Genomic DNA, 25198 nt, shown 5'->3' with positions numbered 1-25198 from the left:
TGTGCTTAAATCCCAAGGCCATGGAGACAACTGTTTTATCTGTGTAGCACTGCTCCTGGCCTCCCAAGGGCCAGGGGGCTTAAGGATGAGTGATTCTCCCTTTCTTTCTCCAAAACCAGATAGATCACTTTGAGTTATAGGTCCTCTCTTTCTCATCAAGATCACGTTTTTGTGGTTAAGAACTGCTACGAGGTTCTGGGTGAGCTTCAGGGCATGAATTTGGGTTAAATGAGGAGCCTGTATGATGTAGTTCAATATCAGGTATGGTGAACATTTCCTGTAAGGCCCAGATAGTAAATATTTTAGACTTTTCAGGCCATAAGGTTTCTGTCAAAACTATTCAAGAGTGTCTTTGTAGCACAAAGCAGCCATCAACAATACATGAATGAACAAGCATGGCTGTGTTCCAACAAAACTTTATTTATGACACCAAAATTTGAATTTCATTTGTATTTCCATATGTCATGAAATAATCTTTTTGGGTTTTTCCCCCAATCATTAAAAAATATAAAAACCATTGTTAGCAGTTCATTTTTAAAATAGACAGCAGGCAAGATCTGACCCTCAGATCATAGTTTACAGACCCCTGTTCTGGATCAAACAAGATTTGAAGGAGGATAAACTTTGTCAATATAAAACATTAGGAAGAACCTTTTCCCAGAACTTGGAAAAGTCTGAATTAAATAGATTCTTGAAAAGAAATCCCTCAGAAAGGATATCTTCAATTTCTTTTTTTTTTTTAATTTTACTGTTTATATTATTTTTGAGAGAGAGAGACAGAGCACAGGCAGGGGAAGGGCAGAGAGAGAGGGAGACACAGAATCCAAAGCAGGCTCCAGGCTGCGAGCTGTCAGCACAGAGCCTGACGCAGGGCTCAAACCCACAGACAATGAGATCATGACCTGAGCCGAAGTCGGACGCTTAACCGAGCCACCTAGGTGCCCCTTCAATCAGATTTCGAGCTAGGATTTTCAGGTTAGAAGTGTGCTTTAATGGACATAGGGTCCATTTGAAACTAGCAGCCAATGTGAGGCATAAACACAGAAACAATTTGTTCTTTTAAATGAGCTCAAGGCAGTTCTTGCTCAGTTGTTTACAAGATCCATTTCCAGAGGAAATCCTTTCTTCCTAGGTCATGCAAAGCCCATTTAAGCTCAGCCCTGGGCAAATTATCACCTTGAAGGCATATTCAGACAGGTGCATTGTTATTGTACTTTTTGTGTTAATGAGATGAATGAAGATGGCACCTTTGATTTTAATTGAGCTTTAATAAGCTCTGTTCCTCCCAGACCTTAGTCTTTCCATCCAGTAAGGGACGATTTTGCAAAGACTCCTCGCCTTCCTCAGTATGCCTTCCTTGAATTGTGGTTAATTTATCTCTGATCTTTCTGAAGTAGTTTATGTGAACGGATTTGAGCCTCTGAAACGGACAAAAATTCCAACATAGAGACTGTAAAGCAGACCTTCTGGAGGAGATTGAGGAAGCATGAGAAGGAAGGGAATCTAAAAGGAGCCCATTTTCTCACAATACAGAAGGCTGAGCAGCTCAGACCAAGAATCCTGAGAATAGCAGAAGGCTGTTCCTTATGATCTCATCCTTAGAATGAGAGACACTTTCCAAAATGGAAACTTAAGCCTAGAGCACTCCTAATGTGGATATGGAGAGTTTTCTATATTCACAGGACACTGGTCAGTAGGAATATACCATTTCCACAAGACACACCCAAATATGCCACAAGGCAAAATAAAGTATTACATTGATTTTTCTGGTGATGTTTTGATGGCAACAGCAGCACTCGGGGATGCAGAAACGCGGCACTCGGCCCTGCCCCGGCTCCCACCGCAGGACTTTCAGCATTGGCAATGGGTTTGCCATTTCTGGGTTCCCAGAAGGAGAGGGATTTGAGGAATGGCTTAACTGACCCATCTCTGTCATTATTCAGACCATGCCCCTGAACTGGAAAACCTCACGGTGACCAAGGTTGGCTGGGATGGCCTCAGACTCAACTGGACCGCAGCTGACCAGGCCTATGAGCATTTTGTCATTCAGGTGCAGGAGGCCAACAGGATGGAGGCAGCTCAGGACCTCACGGTGCCCGGCAGCCTGCGGGCTGTGGACGTCCCGGGCCTCAAGGCCAACACCCCTTATAGAGTCACCATCTATGGGGTGATCCGGGGCTATAGAACACCAGTGCTCTCTGCTGAGGCCTCCACAGGTACCTCTTATCCTTCTGTCTCTAGCTTCTGCTTTTCCTAACAGGAAACTACCCACAGATAACCAGACACAACACATAACCAGACACAGTTCACTTGAAAAAAAATTTTTTTTAAGTTTATTTATTTTGAAAAAGAGTGCAAGTGGGGGAGGAGCAGAGAGAGAGAGAGAGAGAGAGAGAGAGAGAGAGAGAATCCCAGGCAGGCTGTGCAGTGTCAGCGCAGAGCCTGATGTGGGGCTTGAACTCACAAACTGTACGGTCATGACCTGAGCTGAAATCGAGTTGGACACTTAACCGACTGAACCACCCAGGCGCCCCAGACACAACTTGCTTTTGAATGGACTGATTCTGCCCCAAGTTATGGCACCATGGTGTCTAATGGAGGGAAGCCATCAGGCTACATGACTCCAGGGGTACCTTTGACACCACAACCCATGTGAACAACACCCTTTGGAGTTGTGCACAGCCCTGCCTGGGGACCATACACACAGCCCCAAAGGCAAGGATCTTTACCTTCACAAACAGGCTCCCTCTTGGCAAGGGATGTTAAGACGTTATACTTAAAAGGAAAAAAAAAATCACAAAATTAATCTCCTTGTCCACTGAAGGTTAGGACAGTTCTTTAGTAAAGTAAGATGACAAATATTTTTCTATACCTCATGCTCTTTGTTCTATTCCTCAAATTTAGGATGAATAGCTGCATGCTGCATGTTTATTAAGACAGTCATATATTTTTAAGTAATATAAAGCCTATTCTTGTGTTCAAGACTCCCTGGATCTTGCTGTGTGATTTGATCATTAAACTAGTTCTTTGTCCTTCTCCAGGGGAAACTCCCCATTTGGGAGAGATCATGGTGTCCGAGGTGGGCTGGGATGCCCTCAGACTCAGCTGGACTGCTCCGGAAGGAGCCTATGAACAGTTTTTCATTCAGGTGCAGGAGACTGATACAGTAGAGGCAGCCCGGAACTTCACAGTCCCCGGAGGACTGAGGTCCGTGGACCTGCCTGGGCTCAAAGCAGCCACTCATTATAACGTCACCATCCGTGGGGTCACGCAGGAATTCAGCACGACTCCTCTCTCTGTTGAAGTCTTGACAGGTATTCTAGACTGGTTCATTAATTTACTTCCTCCCCTTGTCTCTGCTCAGGAGGGATCAAAGCTCTTCCTGCTGTAAGCTGGGCTCAGCCCCTGCCACACTGGGGAACACCGGTGAATCATCCCCGCTCCCATCCGAATGTCATATCCCTTATTTGGCCAAGTCCGAGTGTAGCATGTTAGCCAATTCCATGGAAAATTCCACCTACTCTTCCCTTACAAAAGTGAGAGGTGACTTTTCTTTCAAAGCAAGTTTTCAGTCATAACAGCTAAGAAGTTGGAAAACACAGTTTGCAAGTGGGAAAAAAAAATTGGTCTGAGCTCATTTTAAGAACACACTAAAAGATTCCCCCAAAGCCCCATTTGTATGTTAAGAATGGAAGTTATGAACAATTCCTAGAACTATCTTTCATTCCCGGAGACTGAACAGAAAACCCCTGGCTTTAGTGCCAACAGAGTGTGCTCTACACCTGCTGTAAATCATGCATCTGTAATCAACACTAACCAGACAACTCATCCCAACCTCAGCCAAAATGTCATCTCACCTGAATCCTAGCACGCAATTACCTTTTTTAGTAACTCAGCAACTCTTTGTCCTTACGCAGAGGAGGTTCCAGATCTGGGAAACCTCACAGTGACCGAGGTTCGCTGGGATGGCCTCAGCCTGGACTGGACGGCCCCCGAGGGGTTCTATGAGCAGTTTGTCATTGCAGTCCGGGAGGCTGACCAGGCCGAGGAAGCTCACAGTCTCACGGTTCCTGGCAGCCTACGCTCCGTGGAAGTCCCAGGCCTCCGGGCCAGTACCCCTTACACGGTCACCCTGCGTGGCAAGGTCAGGGGCCGCAGCACTCGACCTGTTGTTCTGGAGGCCATCACAGGTATAGGACCCTCCTCCCATACCAGGGACATGATTGAGCCAACCTCTCTTTGGAAGAGAGAGAACATTCCCCACGTGTCTGAGTGTGGTCTCAGTGTTCCGACAGGCAGCGTGAAGGGAGGCTCTAACTCAGGAAGGGCTGGGTTGGAATTGCACCTTGCTGGATTTTCTTGGGTCTAGCATTTTACATTTCTGAGCCTTCTTTTCTCACCTTCAAATCAAAGATAATACTCTACCTCAGAACATGGTCCTGAGCAGTAGATGAAATAATGACCAAAAATGCTTAGCAAAGCTCCATTCCTGTAGTAAATATTGAACGGCACATAGCTAAATATATAAGATAACCATGTAACTAATAAAAATAGCATAAACAGTAGGGCCATGGTGGCACAAGAATAGGGTCAGAACTTTCTAGAGAAATCTTACCATTAGAGGCCTCAGAGGCCCTAACGTTGTCCAACTTGTAGTCACATCTCTATGGAATAACCTTTGAAGTGATCTTCTGCCGAAATTGTTCAAGTCTGTCTCTCCTTAAGAGACACTCAGGGAAGGCATATTTCCAAGAAAAAACAGCCACATTTGACTTCAATGTTTTTCATTCAGTTTAGGGAGGAAAAACAATTTATCTCGATTTGTCCCCTGGAAATATGCTGTTCCATCTGTCATTGGAAACTCTGTGCTGTTCATGAGTTTTTAGAAACCGCTTTAAAGGGGGCAAATGGGCCAAATTTTTGGTAATCGGGTTCTTATGCTGGGCCCTAAGTCCATACCCTTCTCTGTCTATCTATCCTGTGTTTTGATAATACTATCCAAATAACCTAGTTCAAATAAATTGTTCTCCTTGCTCACATATACCAAGTAAAGTTGGTGCTTGTGAGAAACGACACACAATTCCAAAAATGAGAAAGGTGATGTTACGATCCAGCTGTGCTGGCTGAGTCAGTGTTATCCTGTGCTGCCTGGAATGTCTTCAGACCCAGTGAGCCAGAGGGGCTATTGAGGCACCTGTGATCTGGATGCAGGATGCTAACAGTCTCTATCTGTAACAACAGAATTCCTTTTGCACGTGAAACGTTACCAGGAACCTCACTACATGCCAGATAAATGAACAGCTCTTCTTGATGAACTAGGAGGGCAGGGAGGACTGCCTTCACTGGTACCCCCACCAGAGCACCAAGGCTACATGGTCGTTTGAATACAGCCCCTCAAAAAGGCTGAGTTTGCTCAGACTCACAGGCACTGAGAACAAGTGCCTCGATGCACCTTTCTTGGCTGCTGGAATCCTTACAGATATTTTCTTTTGTAACTTCAAGTGCATGGCCACGGCAGCCTTTAAAAAGTCTGAGCGGTTGCATATAATCCTGAGAGGTATCCCACCAAGCAGTGGGTTTTCCCGTATTCAGAATCCAGACTTTCTAAAATCGGCAATAAGAAACACGTTAAATCTCCTTGCTACATGGTAGGAAGATCAATAGTGGGCCCTGCTCTGCACCATTGGCTGAGCAAAATTTACCACTTTTAATTAAAAGTGGGCACTCATTTCGCACAAATGGCTTCGCTTCATGATGCAGCCACTCTTTGTTCTGGCACAAAGTACTAGCAGAAGGTGGGAGGGAAAGAACCAAGCCAAGAATCTAGTGCAGAACATTTGATCCCTAAAAGCCGAGTGGAGTCCAGAGAAAAAACATCACACATGTCCACACTGAGACAACATACACTTTATAAAGCCTGCCTGATAGCAGGTGGCCAGCAATAAGACAACCTCTTCAACACGAAGTCCTGAAATGAGGCTGATAATTCTCTCCAGTATGGTTGAGAAGTTCCAAGGGGAAACATCTAAACGGTGATGTATTTGTTGGGTAGCCACTTACTGGGCACTCACGATGGCTTAGGCATGATAGGGGTTTATAAATGGTATTTAGCCATCACACAGTCCAGTGATATGTCAGCCCCCTTTATAGGTGAGCAGAGTAAGACTCAGAGATGAGCTGGGTGACGGGCCCAAGATGACCTGGCTAATAAAGATCATTGTGGGAATTCCAACTAAAGCCCAGCGGCCTCCAAAGCCTCCACTTTTAACATCCCTATCCCCCTTACCCTGACCCACAATCCCACTTTTCCAACTGCCCTTTCATTTCTGGCCATGCATGTGCAGAGACCCCCTGTGGGTTGTGCAGTGGTCCAGACAGTATTGCCATCTCAAGGATGAACAGCGCAGATCTTCCCCTTTCTGACTGTTTTCAACTCCTGAAGAAGGGCTGTGGCCAGATTACCACAATTCAAGTCAGAAGTAAATGCCCAGAGACCAAGAATGACCACACTTGCACACAAAAATTCTCTCGCCTCTTTCTCTCTTCCCTAGAGCTGGGCTGTGGGATGTTTGGTTTCCTCCTTTTTTTGGTTTGCAGAACTGACAAATAACGTCTCTGTCCTTCTTCAGAGGAGCTCCCCCAGCTGGCGGACATAGCCGTGACCGAGGCTGGCTGGGATGGCCTCAGACTCAACTGGACCACAACTGATCAGGCCTATGAGCACTTTGTCATTCAGGTGCAGGAGGCCAACTGGGTGGAGACAGCTCAGAACCTCACGGTGCCCGGCAGCCTGCGGGCTGTGGACGTCCCGGGCCTCAAGGCCAACACCCCTTATAGAGTCACCATCTATGGGGTGATCCGGGGCTATAGAACACCAGTGCTCTCTGCTGAGACCTCCACAGGTACCTTCCTCCCCACTGTTGACGCCCCTCCCCAAGCCACCCTGCTTTCTCTCCATGAAACTTTGCGGAAAGTCAGCTTCTCTCCATGTCTGAGTCCTTCCCTTATGCCCCTTAGTGGCTGGTCATGCATGTCCAGAGACCACACCATAAGCTGTGCCTTGGTCTGGATGCCTCTGCCATTTTGAGGATGAATGATAAAGATGTTGCCTTTTCTGACCTCCAGCCTCCAGCCTCTCCCAGACTTCCTACCACTAACTCTCTTTTGAATGATGGCTTTCGGTTTCAAGAGACAGCCTGATGGTTTTAATTCTCTTTTCCAGTGCTAGGATATAACTAAAAGCCGTCCCTTACCATGTGTGAGTTCTGGTAAAGCATAGGTTATTTACTTTAGAGGGTCTTTTTGCTAGTTGGAAAAGGCGCTTTTCTATCCCAAATCCCTCAAGGGTATGGGCACTGTGGTTCTTGCATTTAAAAGAAATGTTTTAATTTAAATGTTTCTTTAAAATACACAGAGTATAATAAGAGAACTGAATTACCCTCCTCCGGGCAGTTCTCTCAGATACTGAGTCATTGTTAGAACACCAAATTAGCAAATAGCTAGACCAAAAAGAAAAAAAAAAATCACACAATTATGACTGGAGACAGTACCAAAGAAAAAGCCATTCATTCAGAGAAGTACACACAGCAGCATTTGAAGCAAGGAATGTCCCAGGCTATGAATGTCAAAGATCTGATGCCCTTTTTGCTCTTTTAAATAAGAGTTGCTCCCTGGAGTGTTGGCCTTTGCATATGGCACACTCCCAGCGCTGACCCAGGAGGGTGTGCTGTGCCTTACTAGTCACTCCGCTCCAGGGACAAGGCAGTCAGTGTTTCCCCAGGGGCCTGCCTCAGCAAGCAGCCTTCCCCAGCACCGTTCTCCATTGCGCATCTTCCTATATGCCTCCCTTGGTTGGAAGCTCAGTAGAGGTTGTCTTGCTTGGGTTTGCATATGCCTGCCCCATTTTCAGGTAATTATGGCAACCAAACCTTCATGCAAACCTGTACAACCTCACTGATTCCAGCAAAAGCATAGACCTGCATTTTAGCCTCCATCATTTCAATAACCCTCACTGAGATCAACAGAATACAGACAGCCACTGTATGAGTGGTGACCTTGAAATGCCTAGAAATTGCCACTGGCAACGATATCGGACATTCATAAATCATCCCTTCCCAGAAGGCAAGAGAAATCACCTGCCGCTTCTGATCTTTCCTGCAGACCTTGTGGTTGGGTGCCCTTCATATTTTTATGTGTTTTTTTTTTTCCTTCTTGATGATAGCGACATTCCTGTTTCTGATGAAATGGTATGAGAGGAGGAAGGTCCATGACCCCATCTGATCTGTGTCTCACTAAATGGGATGGGATGGGAAGGCCTTCCCCTTCCCTGCTAGAGAGGCACTACTTGCTCCTCACACCTTGCTTCTGCTTGCCTTCTGCATATTTTATTCCAATTGCACAGAAAAGCACTGGTAGGACCATCTCCAAGACAAAATGTTATTTCTTGGCCGAACAGGGGTTGCCTGACTGCCTTGCCTCGGCTCAGCTCTCTTGGTTGGCAATGTAAGTAGTAGCTTTCTTGGCTCCCGTAGAGGCAGTTAAGAGAGGACGAGCTATTCTAACAGAATATGAAAGCAGCTGGCCCTTGTCAGAAGTATGATGAAAATACCAAGAATCACACTGACAAGTTGCCAGTTCCCTTTAAGTCACAAAATCAGAAGCCTCAGGGTACCACCTTTGGGAGGGTGATGGCATCAGAATTATTTAGCCTTTATTTAAATAGATGGGAGCTCCCTCAAAGCAAAGGATGCCTGCAGGAGGGAGCCAAGTAACTGTGGTCTCCTGAGTGCAATTCTGGCAACTAAAGACTGCCAGCACTCATATCTCTTGACCGATGGCCAGCATCCCTGCGGCGGGGCTCCCAGAAGCATCTGAGCTTAGGCACCACGGTTCCAGCTGACATCATTCAGATGTCTTCTCACACACGGGCTCTCAGCCAGCTTGGTCATGTATGGCTGCTCCAGAGCAGGGGAATCCAATTTGCCAGACCTTCCTCTTTTCTTCTTTTAACAAATCCCCTTTTTCTCTCCTGCTGGCACTGACTGGTAACACTGCTTGGTTTCCCCCTAACCCTGAACTAGCAGGTCTTTCTACCCAGCCATGTTTCTCTTAACAACCTCAATCTTAAAACACAGGCCAAATAATCAACCCAAATTCATTTATTTTTTCTTCTTCCCTACCCTTCCTTTTTCAGCTGCAGAACCTGAAATTGGAAACTTAACTGTTTCTGACATAACTCCTGAGAGCTTCAATCTCTCCTGGACAGCCACCGACGGGGCCTTCGAGACCTTTACCATTGAAATTGTTGATTCCAATAGGTTTTTGGAGACGATGGAATATAATATCTCTGGTGCTGAACGAACTGCCCACATCTCAGGGCTACACCCTAATAATCATTTTATTGTCTACCTCTCGGGACTTGCTCCCAGCATCCGGACCCAAACCATCAGTGCCACGGCCACCACAGGTACATCTGCCTTCTCCATTCTGACCGCCTCTCTCTAGAGTCTTCTTTGCAGGGTGAAGCTGCTCATTCACTCCTTCTTTGCAGGGTGAAGCCACAGTGCATTAACTGCTCCACAATGCTAGGCTAGAGCACTACTTAACATAACTCTCTCCAACAGCAGCCCAAATGGTGGATTTCTGTTAAACCCTTTGCCTGATCTATTACTGACCAGGACATTTGCAGCATAAAATGTAGTCTGGCCCAGATTGCCATATGGAATCTGGAGAAAGGAATTCTACCCTTCTATACCTAAGAAGCAAGAGTTGTCCTTGATTTGGAAAGATGTCTGCATCAAAAAAGTCTTAAAAATTATATTTTGTGTTATCCTAATATCTTTGGCCTCCTAATACCCAAATATCCCAATGGTCTAATGAAATCGTGTTGGTACTGTTATTTTTTTTCAACTTGGAAAATGATAAAAAAAAAAAAAGCAGATTACTAATCAGATGGGTGCACAAGGAAGTCATGCCATCCAGACCATCCCAAATCCAATGCAATCTCTAGGAGAAAATACATGAACAGGCTGTCTTGCTCCCAGAAGAGTAAATGGTTGATTGCAAAAATAGAAGTCGTCATGTTTATACAAGGAACTTGGCCAGCCAGAGTATAAGCTGCTCTCACTTAAATTTGTAGTGTCTGTGGTACACATCCTATGTGAGGCCCTCTCTGGCACGCAGCAAAAGAGAATTCTCTATCTGAATTTGAAAGGAGAAGCTTAGCCACTCAAAATAGCATTCTTAGCACATTTTGGATAATGAATCCAAGAAAAAGGTTGACATTGTAGCATCAAAATCATCTAACACTTAAGTCACCCATGGCTGAGGGAAGGTCTGTCCTCATTCTGCGTGAGACTACAGATTGTTAGCAGGGTGGTCTGTCATCTTCGCCATATTAAAGTACACAAAAACCTGGAGGAGAAAATTATTCAGCCCCTTATATTTGTTTCTCATGGCTCAAACTGGGTTTCAACAAGGACAAGTCTTTTACCAAAGGGTGAAGTCTAAAACTTTATGGATTTAGTCTTATGTGTTTTAGTTTTTGACTCTATTGTAACAGTGTTTTAAATTGACACACTTTCATATTTTTTTCTGCTTGCTTTAGTGGCCGAAGCTCTCCTTAGCCACCTCACTATCTCAAATGTGACCTGGGCCAGTATGGCCCTCTCGTGGAAAGCCCAAGAGGCTGCCTTTGATAGCTTTCTTATCGAAGTTAGGAATTCTGACCACGGCCAGGAGATGGTAGTGCGTTCTGTACCTGCGGCGTCTCGCAGCTCAGTCATCACCAACCTCACGGCTTCTTCTAATTACACTGCACACCTTCATGGGCTGATGGGCGGGCACCGCGCTCACACTCTAATGGCCCAAGCAACCACAGGTATTTCCCACGATGGCTTCTTCACTCTCCATTGAAATTCCTCTGGGGAGCAGTCCCCCAAAAAGCCCTCGCTACTCATTTTTCATCCTCCTGGTTCCTCTAGATCTTTCCCAAATTTGACAGGGCCACCCAAATCAGAGCTTTAAAACTTAAAAAGAAAAACAATCACCCAGAAGTCAACCTCTTTTTCCTAAATGTGCACTCACATCTGGAGTTGCTCTGTTTGTTTATATAGAGTTAACCTGACTTGCTTTGGTTGAATTTCTACATCATCCTTCTCATCTGATCTTGAATAATCATTTCCAGTTCTACCCATTATCATCTGCCTGTGGTCTAATCAGAGTTTGCCTATGACATTGCCAAAGAGGTGTGTGCATGCCAGTTTGAGTTCCCTGGTCAGAATGATATTCATCCTTTTTCTCTCTTCCAAGATTCTGAAACACAGTGCAAGAAGCATGCAAAGAAAAGACCCTAACACACACTTCCAGAGCCAGAGGACCCAGTGGTCTCATCTTGTTCTTGAGACTTTTATTTGCTTGCATTCCCTACAAATAGACTGTTCTCTTTTGACATTTACCCCACCAAGCATGCTTTGTCATCTTCTGATACCTGTCACAAAATGTCCACCTTCTTTCATCTGTCATCTTGTCCAAATCTTGGTGCATGTGGTGAACATTCAGAGTATTACATTTTTGAAAATATCTATGTTTCCTGGAAGCATATGGCATGTCCAAGAATTATTTCGAAGGGTTAGAAGTGGTGAGAGAAAGATACCCCAGCTTGCATGGAACACTGGCCATACCTTCTCTCTCACTCTCTCTTTGAGGTTTTTCTTGTACCTCACTCCTGAGCTTGGTTGCACCCTTTGGGAGACAGCTGGAGGCCAAGCTGGCCATGAGAAGCTAAGTCTTACTCTGCATGGTGAATGTGTTCACATCGCGAGTCTCTTTTTGGTGGCATGAGAAGAATCCTAACATGCATCCTTAATTTGAGAGATTGCTGCCACAGCAAAACACAGGGAAAGAGCAAACAGAGGCCCACTTGGAGGGTTCTACCTTTAGTGCGGTTGAGGTAATTTATGCCAATGTTATGGCTAAAAATTATAGCGTCATTATCTTCTCAAACTAATTGCTAAGTTGGAGATTCCATGCCGTTACTTATGGCTATCTTCTGCTTTGGGGCCAGATTCTTTTTGCCCTTAGGGACTTTGTGGCATCAAATTATGCTGTGCAACTGTCCAGTTTAAGTTTATCCAGATGAGTCCCTTCTTTCCTCCTAATACTGGAGCTGCAGCAAAACAACTCCCAAGTCCTTGGAAGAAACAGTCTGCTTCTTCCCAACCTTCAGTGCTAACCCTGGTACCTCAACCCTCCAGGACTGTTGCCTCTTTCTAAAATAAAGTTCGAGTCGAACTTACTTTAAAGTTAGTATTGCTCGATAAATGTGCATTGAGGAGGCCAGATCGTATACATCCTAGTGGAAACTAGCAGTACAGGCCCCCTACATTACAAAATGAGTTGCCTTGATCACTGATCTCCTAGTCTTTAAGGGACAAGAGAATATTAACCTCCAGGAGAACCACTTATCTTCCCAAATTATCCAGTAAGTAAATTTTCTAGTTAGAAAATGTAACACCTAACTTTAAATTTTCTTTTAACTTTTGCATACACCAAGAATTTTCTAATGAAAGCCATTTTTACCTTTACGGTATTCAGGGTAAGATGCAGATTTTCTTATGGTGTGTAGGAAACCTTTGTATTTCTAAAAACTGGAGAATTTCTCTTGTATGGATATTAGCCTTTAATTTGTACAATCGAAATAGATCAAAAGAAAACTAAATAAGGAAACTTCAAAGTAGCATTTCCTAAGACATGCTCTGTGAACCACAAGCTACTTGAGATGTTCAAAGAATATCCTTTGAAAGAGTATCCACTGATCAATAAGTTTATGAAATTCTGGGCTGCACAAAATTAAGTAGGTTTCTTTACAGAACCAGCATTTCGGAGGCTATAAAATACTCTCAGGCTTTGGGAATCTCTGGGGTGAGATAGAATACCCATACATACTTTACTAAAAGCTACTTTTCTTAGGACATCTTACAGAGCTAGTGTCCCGCTGCAAACCTTTAGAAATGCACCCTAAATATTCTCTGTTGCTCCTATCTGCCATTCTAATGCCTGTTCACCTTTCTTCTTATGGCCAGCAAGTAGTCGTGTCTATACTTATAAAGAGTGCACATCCATACCTGCAGAGAAAGTATATTCTCTAGCATTAGTCATTGCAGGTGTAGCCACAGCCTGATATACTACCTTTCTGCAAATATTTGGAGGGATTGGCACTTTTATGTCCTATGGCTATACTCTGGAAAAACCAACTGCTTCCTCTAATAATGCATCTCCTTTCTCTTCTGCCCATGTTCCTCTCCCTTCAGAGCCAGAGCCACAGTTGGGCATTCTAATCCTTAGCAATATTACTCCTGACAGCTTCAATGTGTCCTGGAGCATTCGAGCCAGGTTTTTTGCAAAGATTGTTGTCAATGTTAGCGATTCTCACTCGCTGTATGAGCCCCAGCAATTCACGATCTCAGGAGACACACAGCATGCTCACATCACCGGCTTGCTGGAGAACACTGGCTATGACATTAGTGTGGCAGGGACCACCTGGGCTGGGGACCCCACGAGACCCCTCACTGCTTTTGTCATGACAGGTACTCATTCAAAGGTTCTCACTTGTCCATTTAGAATTTTGAGATGGGGGACAGCAGAGAGGAAAGGTGATAGGCATTCTAAGGGAACGTCAACCCCCAGTAGAGTCTTCACTCCAGATGTAAACATCTAAGTGAAGAGAGATCAGATCCTCTGGTATTTTGCAAAGAGGGATATTTTGCAGCTTTTCATGGGACATGGAGACCATGTACTCAACAGCTGCATAAAGCTTCCAAGGATTTTCCTGTCTAGCTTTATAGGCTGATACATATTTTAGCAATTCTGGCTGAAAAGTGAGTTCTAAGTTACCCACAGCCTGGAGCAGGAATTTTTGCCATAAATCATGCTAAGTAAGGCAGTTTATAAACCACTTGCCCCAGAAATATAATAATTTCTCTTTTTCTTTAAATAAAAAAAAAACACTTTGTCTTAAGTCAGCATCCACAGCAAATTACTGAAGGTTTGACCTAGGGTAGCAGATAAATCCAAACTTAATTGAAGCTTACCCATTTATTGAACTTGACCTCCAACCTCTCTTTGAATTACTGAAGAATTACATAAAGAAATGGCTTTCCGTTTTCTTTCCTGAGATCATCCCAAATCAATGGCAAAGGCTACATACCTCAGAAAATATTTAGAAGTCTCTTGCCTTCCACTACTGATAATTTTCAGGAGACTGACTTTGCCTGCTGATTCACATTAAACCAGGCCTCTCCCAGCATCTAAATCGCTACCGATAAAATATGTTAATAAGATCAATTAAATATTTAATTGGAAGCAGCCATGATGACCTAGAAGTGTGAGGGTTTTGATATCAGACCTGAGTGGTTTCTGAACTTCCCCCACATATTCTTAGCTGCATAACCTTGGCTGGTTCTTAACTGTTCTGAATTCCAGTTTCCTTATATTTGACAAAGGGACCCCCACAGCCATTTCTGTCAGCTTTGTCTCAGGATCTAAATGGATATGATAAAGTTTAATGGCTTGGCATCCAGTAGGCATCTTACGATGCTGGGTTCTTTCTGCTGTTTCCTAGGAGGGAAGTAGCATTCTTAAAAATAAGCAACAATTCTAGATAGAAACTCAGCAGCTATTGTTATGAAATCATGATTTTCTTACTATTTTCAAGAGAACACTGGACGTGTTTTAATGTAAGATCAAAAAGTGGTTATGTTTTCTGTCCCGTTGCCTACTGTGAATTCAGTCATTCAAAAAAGTCTTCAAATGCAGAACATGGTCATTTCTTAGTGGGGCAGGGGAGAGAGTGGTGGGGGCTCCCAGTCTCTTGCCTCCCGATGCACAGGAGGGCAGGAATGGCCAGCCACAGACCCCATCAGGCCATCTCTTGTAGCCTCCCACAGGACCTCCCGCAGAACGGAGAGAAGAAAGGCAGTCTGGGAGGGCTGGTCTTGGGAATCCTAGATCTGGTTACAGCATTGTCTCAGCTAATCCTTGAAGGGAAAAGACCCTGAGTTTTAAAAGAAGCATATTTTTAAAAAGAAAAAAAAAAAGCTGAACATGAATGACTATAAATAACAAGACTTTGATTGACTAATTAGCCTGAATGCCCTTCTTTTCACGAGAATCCGCTGCTTTGATGGTGTGGAGGTACACAGAGGCTAGCTATCCAAAGAGGCGCCACTTACCTAAATAAACTCAGCAAAAGAACTTGAGACCATTGTCTTGGAGACAAAGAAGTCTGTTTGCACAGTATAAGTGATTTCATCTTCGCCTTCAATAGAATTATGATTTTCGGAAGATCCTTACCTGGAAAAAAAAAAAGCCTCAAAACAAATACCAAATATGCTAAATCAGTACAGGAAGTCCAGCCCACAACAAAATTTAAATCTTTGCTTTGGGGATGAGGATATTCATTTACTTGTTCATTCAATCACCGATGACTTCTTTGTAAAACATTTTTCTTTACATTGCATGGATTAGACTCTGGGCATTAGTGTAAGGTCATTTATCTCTTTGAAAGTTTCCATTTAGAAGCAGCAGAAAAGAAGGCTGTAAATGAGGTGTGGCTAAAGCAGCCTTGGTCATGGAGTTCCCAGCCCCATGTCCCCTCCAATAAAAAATACATTCACTATTACTGTGTTTCGTTTTGCTAGAGCGGGGGGCTCTGAACCTTCTCCACCAATCCTACTTAAGCCTCCAGACTTGCCAGCCCTGATGGGGTTGACTAATTAGACACTGGCTTAGAGTGTGGAAAGAGCATTGAGCTTGGAATCAGATGGCCTGGGTGGGAGCCCAGCTTAGCCACCCAGTAGATTTGGAATCCTGTATATAAGTCATTGATCTCTGTTTCCTTAGATATCATGGGGGAGAGGGGGAAGGTAGCAGTAGCTATTTCACAGTGTCATTATGAGGATTAAATAGGAGAATAAACATGAAGCCTTGTCAATTGGTACTTAGAATTTAGCACTTAGAAACTTACCTGATATAACCTCACTATTTTGGGAATCCCAGTGTGTGAAAAGACCCCTTGATGCCTAAGAAATAAGGGTGCCTGGGACACAGATGTTTGGTGAATGAATGAACAGATGACACCAGAACTTATTAAAGATCCCGACATGTCCTTACCTCCTACTTTATCCAGGAAAACAAACAGCAAAAGAATCAGTGAATCATAGTATTGCTTACTGGACCATAACCCTAATTTGTTAATTCTGCCACATGAAAAAAATCTTACCCCCTCCCCCTATTTCAGCTAATGAAGATGTATGTCACTAAGGGGCCTCATTAACTTGATTCAAAATGTGAACTAGAAGTGAAATGGAAACATATGAAGTGTACCCAAAAGGAAGTATATCAGTATATTGGGGGGAAAAAAAGAGCTGATTTCCTTCAAGACCAGAAGACAGTTGGAAATAGAGAAAGAGGTACAAACCCAACACAAGATATCCAATTATACAGGGAATAATTCATGGCCTTTGGAGTGGGATCCAGCTAAAAACCTTGCTCTATCACATACTAGCTCTGTGACTTTGGCCAAGCCAATCAACCTCTTTGAAACTCAGGCTTTTTTTGCCTGTCTAATGGGAATATTATCTATCTCATAGGCCTGTTGAGAGATTTACACAAGATAACATCATCTGGCAGCCAATAAGCTCTTACTAAATATTCGTTTTCTGAGAAATTAACACATTTAGTGTTTGATTGGGTATCTCTCAGTATCCGTGGAGAGTTGTGCTATCCCTGCAGGGTCAGTGCTGCTAACCTGAGTTATTTTCACTCCTCCCTTCTTTCAGAGGCCCTGCCCCTTCTGGAAAACCTAACCATTTCCGACATTAATCCCTACGGGTTCACAGTTTCCTGGATGGCATCGGAGAATGCCTTTGACAGCTTCCTAGTAGCGGTGGTGGATTCTGGGAAGCTGCTGGACCCCCAGGAATTCACACTTTCAGGAACCCAGAGGAAGTTGGAGCTCAGAGGCCTCATAACTGGAATTGGTTATGAGGTCATGGTCTCTGGCTTCACCCAAGGGCACCAAACCACACCCTTGAGGGCTGAGATTGTTACAGGTATTTGGATTCAAGTGAGCCATTTTCTCCTCTCCTTGGTTCCCTTCCATGTAATCCATCTACCATATCACCATGGTTTTAACATTCTTGTCCATTTTCTCTGCTGAATCCATAGATGTGGCCTGTTCTTTTGTGTTTCCCCCCATCACACTCTCCCTTGTCTTATGTCTCTACTGAACACTCCTCTTCTCCCTCTCCAGAAATGAGAAGGTCGAAATGTTTGCCACTTGGCATCCCAAGTCCTTTTAGACCATGTCTTGTCTGTAGTTCTTGTGTGCTTATTCCACATCATCCTCTCCTGTGTACATCCTGGCTGGTCCCCAGCTATGTTTCAGCCTTCTCAAAAGAAATATACCAATGAGCATATTTCAAAGATATACTTATTTACAGCATTTTGTCATCTTAAAATGTCAACTGTGATCTTGATAAACCTACAAGGTGGGCTTGTTATTGAAAACTCAACTGCAGACCTATTATATTGGTAAACACTAATGTCATAGAGATTCTTTGACACAGACTAAATCCATAATTTTCTCAAGACTAATAATTCCCAGAGATACATACATTAACAACATTAACAGTAAAAAATCTGTGTTTCCCAAAGTCTTTCTAGATTTTACTAGTTCCATAGAATATTCAAAGGTCCTACTTGGTGAAGAAGTTCCATGATCAAATAAGTTTTGGAACCACTGAGTTAAACATAGTTTAACAGGATCCTTGACAACAAGGCTTCACAGAAGATCTCAATGCGCCTGTGTCTCTCCAAAAGGGACTTACCCAGGCAGTATTTGACACTGGGTGCCTTTTAAAGAAGAAGAACAAACAGGAATAGTTTGCTCTGAGTACACTTTGGGAAACTCGGCTCTAAATTTACCTTGACATTGAGTTTTGTCTGGTTAAGGCAATCCAAGATAATACCTTGGGTCCAAAGTATGGAGCACAAGAGGTTTCAAGCCTCAGTTTTACCTTCTGAACATTTATCTAATAGTTAAAAAGGCAAGCAAAAAAGTCGAGAGTAGGAGCCTTCTTTAGTACAACAGTACTAACAAGAAAAAAGCAAAAAGACCATAACATAACATTTTAAAGGCCATTTTGCTCAGGATCAAGGGAAATATAATCAGCAGTATCATCATAGGCAACTCTACAGATCATTAATACTGGTTTATTTATCTTTTTAAAAGAAAAGAAAAAGGTCTTACAGAGGATGGGCACTCAGCCATTGGGAGATCAGAGCACAAATGTAAACAAGTTATTGGCTTTGAACTTGTTTAATAATGCATGGGAGGGCCAAAGCTGAGTCCAGATGTGGATTTATAGAATTGCTTTTAGACAAAACTCACATATGCAAGCAGCCACTTGGCTTGTAGTGAATGTGTGAATTCCATCTTTCCCTTCCCCTAGATCTACTTGTTTGTGTTGGATAATTTTATTTTTGGTATTCAGGACACTTCTATCTCTGAGAGCCACAGGGCCACTGAATATTGATACGCCCACTGGAAAAGAAGATTGCACTGGCTGGTAAATGATGTTCTCTCTCCTCCTCCCACCATTTTCTCCCATCTAGAAGCCGAGCCAGAAGTTGACCACCTTCTGGTTTCAGATGCCACCCCAGACGGTTTCCGTCTGTCCTGGACAGCTGATGATGGGGTCTTCGACAGTTTTGTTCTCAAAATCAGAGATACCAAAAAGCAGTCTGAGCCAATGGAAATAACCCTACTTGCCCCCGAACGAACCAGGGACATAACTGGCCTCAGAGAGGCCACTGAGTACGAAATTGAACTCTATGGAATAAGCAGTGGAAGGCGATCCCAACCAGTCAGTGCTATAGCAACAACAGGTACCGTACATAAATAGGATATAACCAAGAAAAGTCATGACTTGGGGATTTTCTTTCACAGGGCTGGGAAATTACAAGATCTTTGAATGCAGCCAAGGTCTTTCAATTATAGACAGTGTGAGTGTGGACAATTTGGCTAAGCCTTAATTCAAGAAGAGTATGATGCCATTTATTGAATGGGCTGGGAGGATTGAATGAGATAATTCATGGAAAGCCCATAGCAGAGGATTTGGTACATAGCAAAAGCTCAGTAAATTAAAGCTATTTGGATTTTCATTGTTTTCATTAATACATCATCATCATTGTAATTATTACATTTTTTAAATTCCAAAGACCCTTCTTTAGGACAATTATCCCATCTTTTTTTTGTTTTTTTTTTTTTTAATGCAGAGGTATAATTCCTTGTTCTTTGGTCAAATGTTTGACCTTAGAGCAGGCAGGGGATAATGAAGAAGTGGTACCTCCACCTATAAAGATGAATATTTATCAGATGCTGTGTGTGAATAATCAGTACCGTGATCAGGAAGGATCAAAGGAGGGAGCTGGCAAGGTCAACAAGCTGCTCTTCATGAAGCTCACTGATTTTATGTGATATTCATAACAACTTTAAAAGGCACTAGAGGGGGAAATGCAGACCCTTTTCCATGTGAGTTGTTTCAAGGAGAAAAAAGTTCATTGGTAACAGTCTCTTTAGAGGGAAAGATCTATGAAAGGTAGGGTGAATTCCTTCCTGAAATTGAGGGAGAAGGAGAGACATAGCACTCCCTACCGAGAGACTGCTTCAAAGAGGGATCAGAAGAAAGAATCACAAAAGCACAAGGAGGGGTAAAAGGGACCAGAGGAATGGTATATCCCAGCCTCTTCTGTTTGTGCATGAAGAATCTGTGGCCCAGAAAGCCGATGTGATTTGCCTAATGTCACAAGGCCAGGTTTGGGGTAGAACCCAAACACCATCTTATTTTAATTACTACTAAATAAATGTAAGCAGGCTGGATGACAGCTAACTGACGAGGGTACATACTTGCTGTCTCTGACAGGCATTGAGTGCAACATTAGCCAAAACCTTCTCTTGGTCCAGAGATGGGTATTTTATTACATCAGGTTTCAGGACCTACTGAACTAGGAGACGCCACCTACAGAAACCGTAATCAGTATTTGTAGGCGTGAAGGAAATGCTGAAATGCAGACAGCAGTTCAGTCAGAGGAAAAATCCTGTTTCTTATTAACTTGGACACCCTATCCCTGGGATGCGGGTCCTTGTCTCCTCCCTCACTGTGGCTGCCCATAAAACAACTTGAGATCAGAGACAGAGCCTGATTTTTGACCTTGGTTTATAAACACTGCCTTTCAAAGTTTACTTCTGATCACTGATTTTGTTTTGCTGATCTTTTTTTCTAGAGGCCCTACAGTGCTAAAGCAAAAAAAAAAAAAAAAAAAGAGAGAGAGAGAGAATGAATAATCAAGAGCTTTTTCTTTTTCTTCTTCTTTTTTTTAAGAACAAAAGAAAAGAAAGGCAGATCCCGTGCTTTGGAAAGCCATTCTTTGATTTCTTTCTTTGGGGTTTTGTATTTCACAGCCAAAGCATGTGCGTGTGTGTGTGTGTGTGTGTGTGTGTGTGTGTGTGCACATGTGTGCCCGAATCCCCTCTGTACTTGGAGAGGACGGGGAGGTGACTCCATTAGACAACACACGTCTGATTCCACCATCACCTCATCAGCTTTAGAAAGTTTCCCTTCCATTTTTCTATCCTTCCTCCTCTTTCCTCTCCTGCACAGTAGTAAACCCTTCTCTGAGATACTCTGTTCCTCCTTATCCTCATAAAAGCTGCTGCAGGTTCTCCTGTGGCTCCCTGAGCACAAGCTGCTAGCAGCAAGTGCCCAGTGGCAGGGAAGGCTGTTGGGGGCAGTGTACCAAGTGGTGTGGCCTGGAGCCTCTGGGAAGACTCCCTGGAGTCTCATCCTTTCTCTGTACCATCTGTGTGGTCTTGGGCAAGTCCTTTCTTCTCTGAGCCTCAGTCCCCTCATCTGGCAAGTAGACTTGAACTCAGAATTCAGCTATGAGGTTTAAATAAGCCCATGACTGTTGAGTATTTTGTTGCCTTGCCCATTGTAGCAGTATTAGCTATTCTTATGTTTGGGTGATTTCAAGTAAATGTTATTTTTTCATGGATCACTTGGTTCAAAATTCAAAAATTAAAAAAAAGAACATCTAGCAAAGTCCCTATTCAGCTATGTCCCTGCTACCCAGTTGCTCTGTGTAGAGGCAGCCAATTTTACCACTTTCTTATCTATGCAGATAGACAAAATTGACACAAATCTAAGCTCTCTTTTTTAAATTTTGTTGGGGCAACACTCTTGCACACTGTAGTGTATGTGTGTTTCTGGCTTATTAGATCTGAGACACAATCCCATGAGCCTTATTTACTTAACTATTCCCCTACTGGTGGATACTTAGGTCATAAGTTTTTGTTCCGTCTGGTGATCCGTGTATTTGCAATGGCTCCTCTTCCCCTCCGTTGTTTGAGCCACATCTTCACGGCAGCGGTGGCCCTCTTTGGAAAGCCCAGAGTTACCAGAAACATCTTTTGCCATTGGGGATTTAGACACCGGTGTGCCCAAATAGAGGGTCCCCAGAATAGACAGAAAATAGTTAAAAATCCAACAACAGAGTATGATGGCTTTATTCTTCTTCTCTGGAGTTTCAAGTGCTCAGTGAGGAGCCTGAAATGCTTCCTTAGCCTCTCCCCATCACTGCCCCCAGAAACACACACATCCCTGGTACTCCCTTCCTCCCTGCAGGCCAATGGGGGAGTCAGCGTCCCTTCTCCCAACTCCCAGAATGTGCCGCCCATTGCCCCCTAACATTCCTTTCCCAGCAAGGCAGCCCTGCAAGTCCTCTGCTCAGTTCCAGTTCAGATGCACTTGAAACCACCCACCGGAGTTGCAACAGCATTGTGTCCCGGGGGCCTGACTCAGCAGGTCTGCAGAGACCCTTGCTTGGCAATCCTTCCTTCTATATGAACCAGGCTCTTTATGCTCGGTGCCTCTGGCTCTGACTCCCATGAAGCATAAAGATAGTAACCACCAATTATAAAGCGTGAGCTCCATGCCACGTGAAGCCGGGCAACGGACACACTTTCGTCTCACTGAATCACCATGATCTAGCCAGGCCGGGGAGTGCCACGGTCAGTTCCACTTCGCAGAAGGGAAACTGAGACCTCAGGGGGTAAGGTGGTTTTAGCAGGTAAGGCCAGAATGGAATTCAAACGCAGGTCAGTCTAACTCGAAAATCCTTGCTCTTAAATCATACTGGCTACAGTAGCTGTCCCCTTAGCTTAACATAGGACCTCGGACATATGAAGTGTTCAAAAAAAAGTATGTTGAAGGGAGAATAAATTTTTAAAGCTGATTATCAAGGGCCAGGTGATTAAAGCAATGGACATTTGCTCCAGATTTGGGGAGGCAAATTTTTATGCAAATTACGGATAAAAGCCCTCATCAACCTCCTTGTGAGTTTGTTGTTTTTTTTTTTTTAACAATTCCAGATGTTTCCAGAATGGAGTTTTTATTGAAAATCATGCATCCACTTGGAAAGAGAGACAGAGGCATTGCCTTGCTTGGGTCTTCCCAGCTTTTAAGTAGTATGATTTAGTTGCTGTGTGAAGCTCTATCTTTAGGTTCCCGTTGACCATCTCCTCTGCTGTGGTCCTGGAGACTTAGGGCATTATTTATGACAGAAGGAGATATACTAAAATAACAAATAGTCTTCCACACCTAGGAAGACTATTGTCCAAAACTATCACCCCAATGAACCTAGAATTCCATTGCTATTGTCCCATTCCTTCATGTTATTATACATGGCTGTTTTCCTGCCATCTAATCAGGCACATCCCTCAAGTGGGCACGATGTATGAGGCTGCTAATTCTTACGGTTTCTACAGCATGGCAGATAATATTGCCATTTTGTAGATGAGAAAACCTAGGATCTAGAGAAACAAAAGCTGCGGCCACAAAGTTGCATCTAAAATGTGCTAGGACTTGCACCAGTGAGGTTTGCAGTCAGAGTGAAAGGCGGTGTGGACCCCGGCGAGCTGCAGGAGAGCCACAGTGCCTTCATCTGCACAACTCACTGGGGTTTGTTGGTTTGTCTTCAGCCGGCCTCATCTAGATCTTTCTTGGAAGTTACTTCAAAATCCGGGGTAGCCCATGGGAAAAATAGTTACATGGGAACGAAAGAGAGAGCAATCATGTTTACTGAATTCTTACTTCATGCCAGATTCTGTTAGGGGTTTTACGTCCATCAGCTCTGCTAATCCTAAAAATATTCCTGTAGGTGGGCATCATTTTTCCGACTGGACAGATGGAGCAACCGGGGCCCACAGAAATGAAGGGACCTGCCCCCATGTTGCCCAGGCCCTCCGTGGTGTTTGGACAATCAAGATCTTCCGGGCTCCAGAGCCCTTGTGGTTTCCAGAGCTTTCCAAGGAGAGGGCAAAACCCCAGTCAACCCCTTCAGAGTCTGGAGGTGCTACCAGGTCACAGGAGAAAGCCAAAAAAGGAGGGAAAAAGAAATGGAGAGGGAAGAAAAACATCTCCCCACAGTGGGCTGTGGGTTTTAAAACTTAATGATCAACGTGGGTTGGAGAAGGGAAAGATGAGAAACAAGTTCCCTGGAGGCCTGAAAATTGTTTCCTGAACTCTCTGCTTAAACATGGTCAGCTGAAGAGGGCAAGGAGCTAAGCCAAGAAATACAGAGCAAAGCCAATGGAAACTGGGTTTGGGGGGAGGTATGGCTGTAGCAGAAATATGGCTTTCCCCCCAGGTGGGCCCAGTGTGTGTGAGGTGTTTGTTGGGTCTCCTGGTTCTGGACCTCCATCCAGTTCTAGGAATGGGTTTGTCGAGGTCAGTTTCCATGTGAACATTATTTCCTGGATCCCCAGGATTCCAGCCGGCTCTGCTGCCCAGTCCTGGGACCCAGAAAGGTCACACCACAACAATGTGCATTGGAGAAGCAAGCTTCAGTTCGCTCCTCTGTAAAATGGCTACAACCACACCTTCTCAGGGGTTTCTAAATGAGGGTTAATTCCAATCAATTGCAAAGAACCATACCATTGTCAAGTCTTAGTATCATTTAATAAAAGGAGCTACAATGCAAAGTTTGAAAAAAAAATGCTAAAAATGAAAAATGATAGGATGGCATATTCCAAGCTGAGAAACCAGCCAGCCTCACTTCCTTAGATGTCAGCTGTGGTGTTAACATTGTACTGAAATGAAACCGAATGGCTGCTTTACAGCCCTGGGCCCATGTACCTGAATGAGAGAACAATTGTTTCTATCGAGTCACAACTTGACCCTAGACCACCACATTCTCTATCCTAAAGGCATGGCTCAGCCACAAACTCTAGGGGCTGTGTTTTCCTGGATAAGGAATCCAGGAAGAATCATTGATGAGCAATATAGTTGACTGTTTCTGGGTTTCTCCTGTGCTTTTTCCTTGACAGCCATGGGCTCTCCTAAGGAAATCAGTTTCTCAGACATCACTGAAAACTCAGCCACTGTCAGCTGGATGGCGCCCTCTGCCCAGGTGGAGAGCTTCCGGATCACCTATGTCCCTGTTGGAGGAGGTAGGGCACTCGAAAAGGGGAGGGGAGGAGTGGCCTGGAGGGTGTGAGTGGGATAGTGAAGAAACCCTGATACTTGCCATCCTCCCCAAATATGACCAAAGAAAATTATTTCCTTCTATTTGAGACCATCTCTGTAGATTTCATTTGTAAAGTGCTCTAAGATCCTTGGAAGAATTACCTTGTGTAGGGTCATTTTATGAAGACCCTCTCCAGCCTTGAAGTTCTCAACTTCTGTGAGAAATGGACCCTGGGGCACCTGGGTGGCTCAGTTGGTTAAGTGTCCAACTTCAGCTTAGGTCATGATCTCACGGTTTGTGAGTTTGAGCCCCGCCTCGGGCTCTATGCTGACAGCGTGGAGCCTGGAACCTCATTCGGATTCTGTGTCCCTCTCTCTGTCTATCCCTCCCCCGCTTGTGCTCGGTTTCTCTCTGTCTCTCTCAAAAACAAATAAACATTAAAAAATAAAAGAAAAAAAGAAATGGACCCCAATGTTGTTTTCTCATAATGGTAGAGACTCTAAATACACTGGCCTTTTTCTCTTTGAGCACACTTATCTGAAAAGTTGATCTTGAGCTGGATGTATGTGAAGTTTTACCCTTTGATTTCCAAATCGGCCTGTCTCAGTAC

General features: G+C 43.9%; 1 protein-coding gene across 7 annotated transcripts in view; it reads left to right on the top strand.

Annotated features, from left to right (window-relative positions):
* The window catches only part of TNC (tenascin C), a 122492-nt gene that overhangs the window by 78012 nt on the left and 19282 nt on the right, over positions 1-25198 (top strand). For 2 of the 7 annotated variants that reach the window (XM_045043153.1, XM_045043152.1), the window contains 9 exons: positions 1944-2216; positions 3042-3314; positions 3918-4190; positions 6630-6902; positions 9194-9466; positions 10607-10879; positions 16839-17111; positions 18676-18948; positions 24449-24571. In XM_045043153.1, the coding sequence (XP_044899088.1) occupies positions 1944-2216; positions 3042-3314; positions 3918-4190; positions 6630-6902; positions 9194-9466; positions 10607-10879; positions 16839-17111; positions 18676-18948; positions 24449-24571 (2307 nt within the window). The remainder of the gene's footprint in view (positions 1-1943; positions 2217-3041; positions 3315-3917; positions 4191-6629; positions 6903-9193; positions 9467-10606; positions 10880-16838; positions 17112-18675; positions 18949-24448; positions 24572-25198) is intronic. The other 5 variants (XM_045043155.1, XM_011288474.4, XM_045043154.1 and 2 more) reach the window with 5 other exon arrangements.

Source organism: Felis catus, chromosome D4 (genome assembly GCF_018350175.1).
Source record: "Felis catus isolate Fca126 chromosome D4, F.catus_Fca126_mat1.0, whole genome shotgun sequence".
NCBI classification, from domain to species: Eukaryota; Metazoa; Chordata; class Mammalia; order Carnivora; family Felidae; genus Felis; species Felis catus.
Note: the sequence above shows the minus strand (reverse complement) of the source record. Positions and strands in the feature narration are given on the sequence as shown.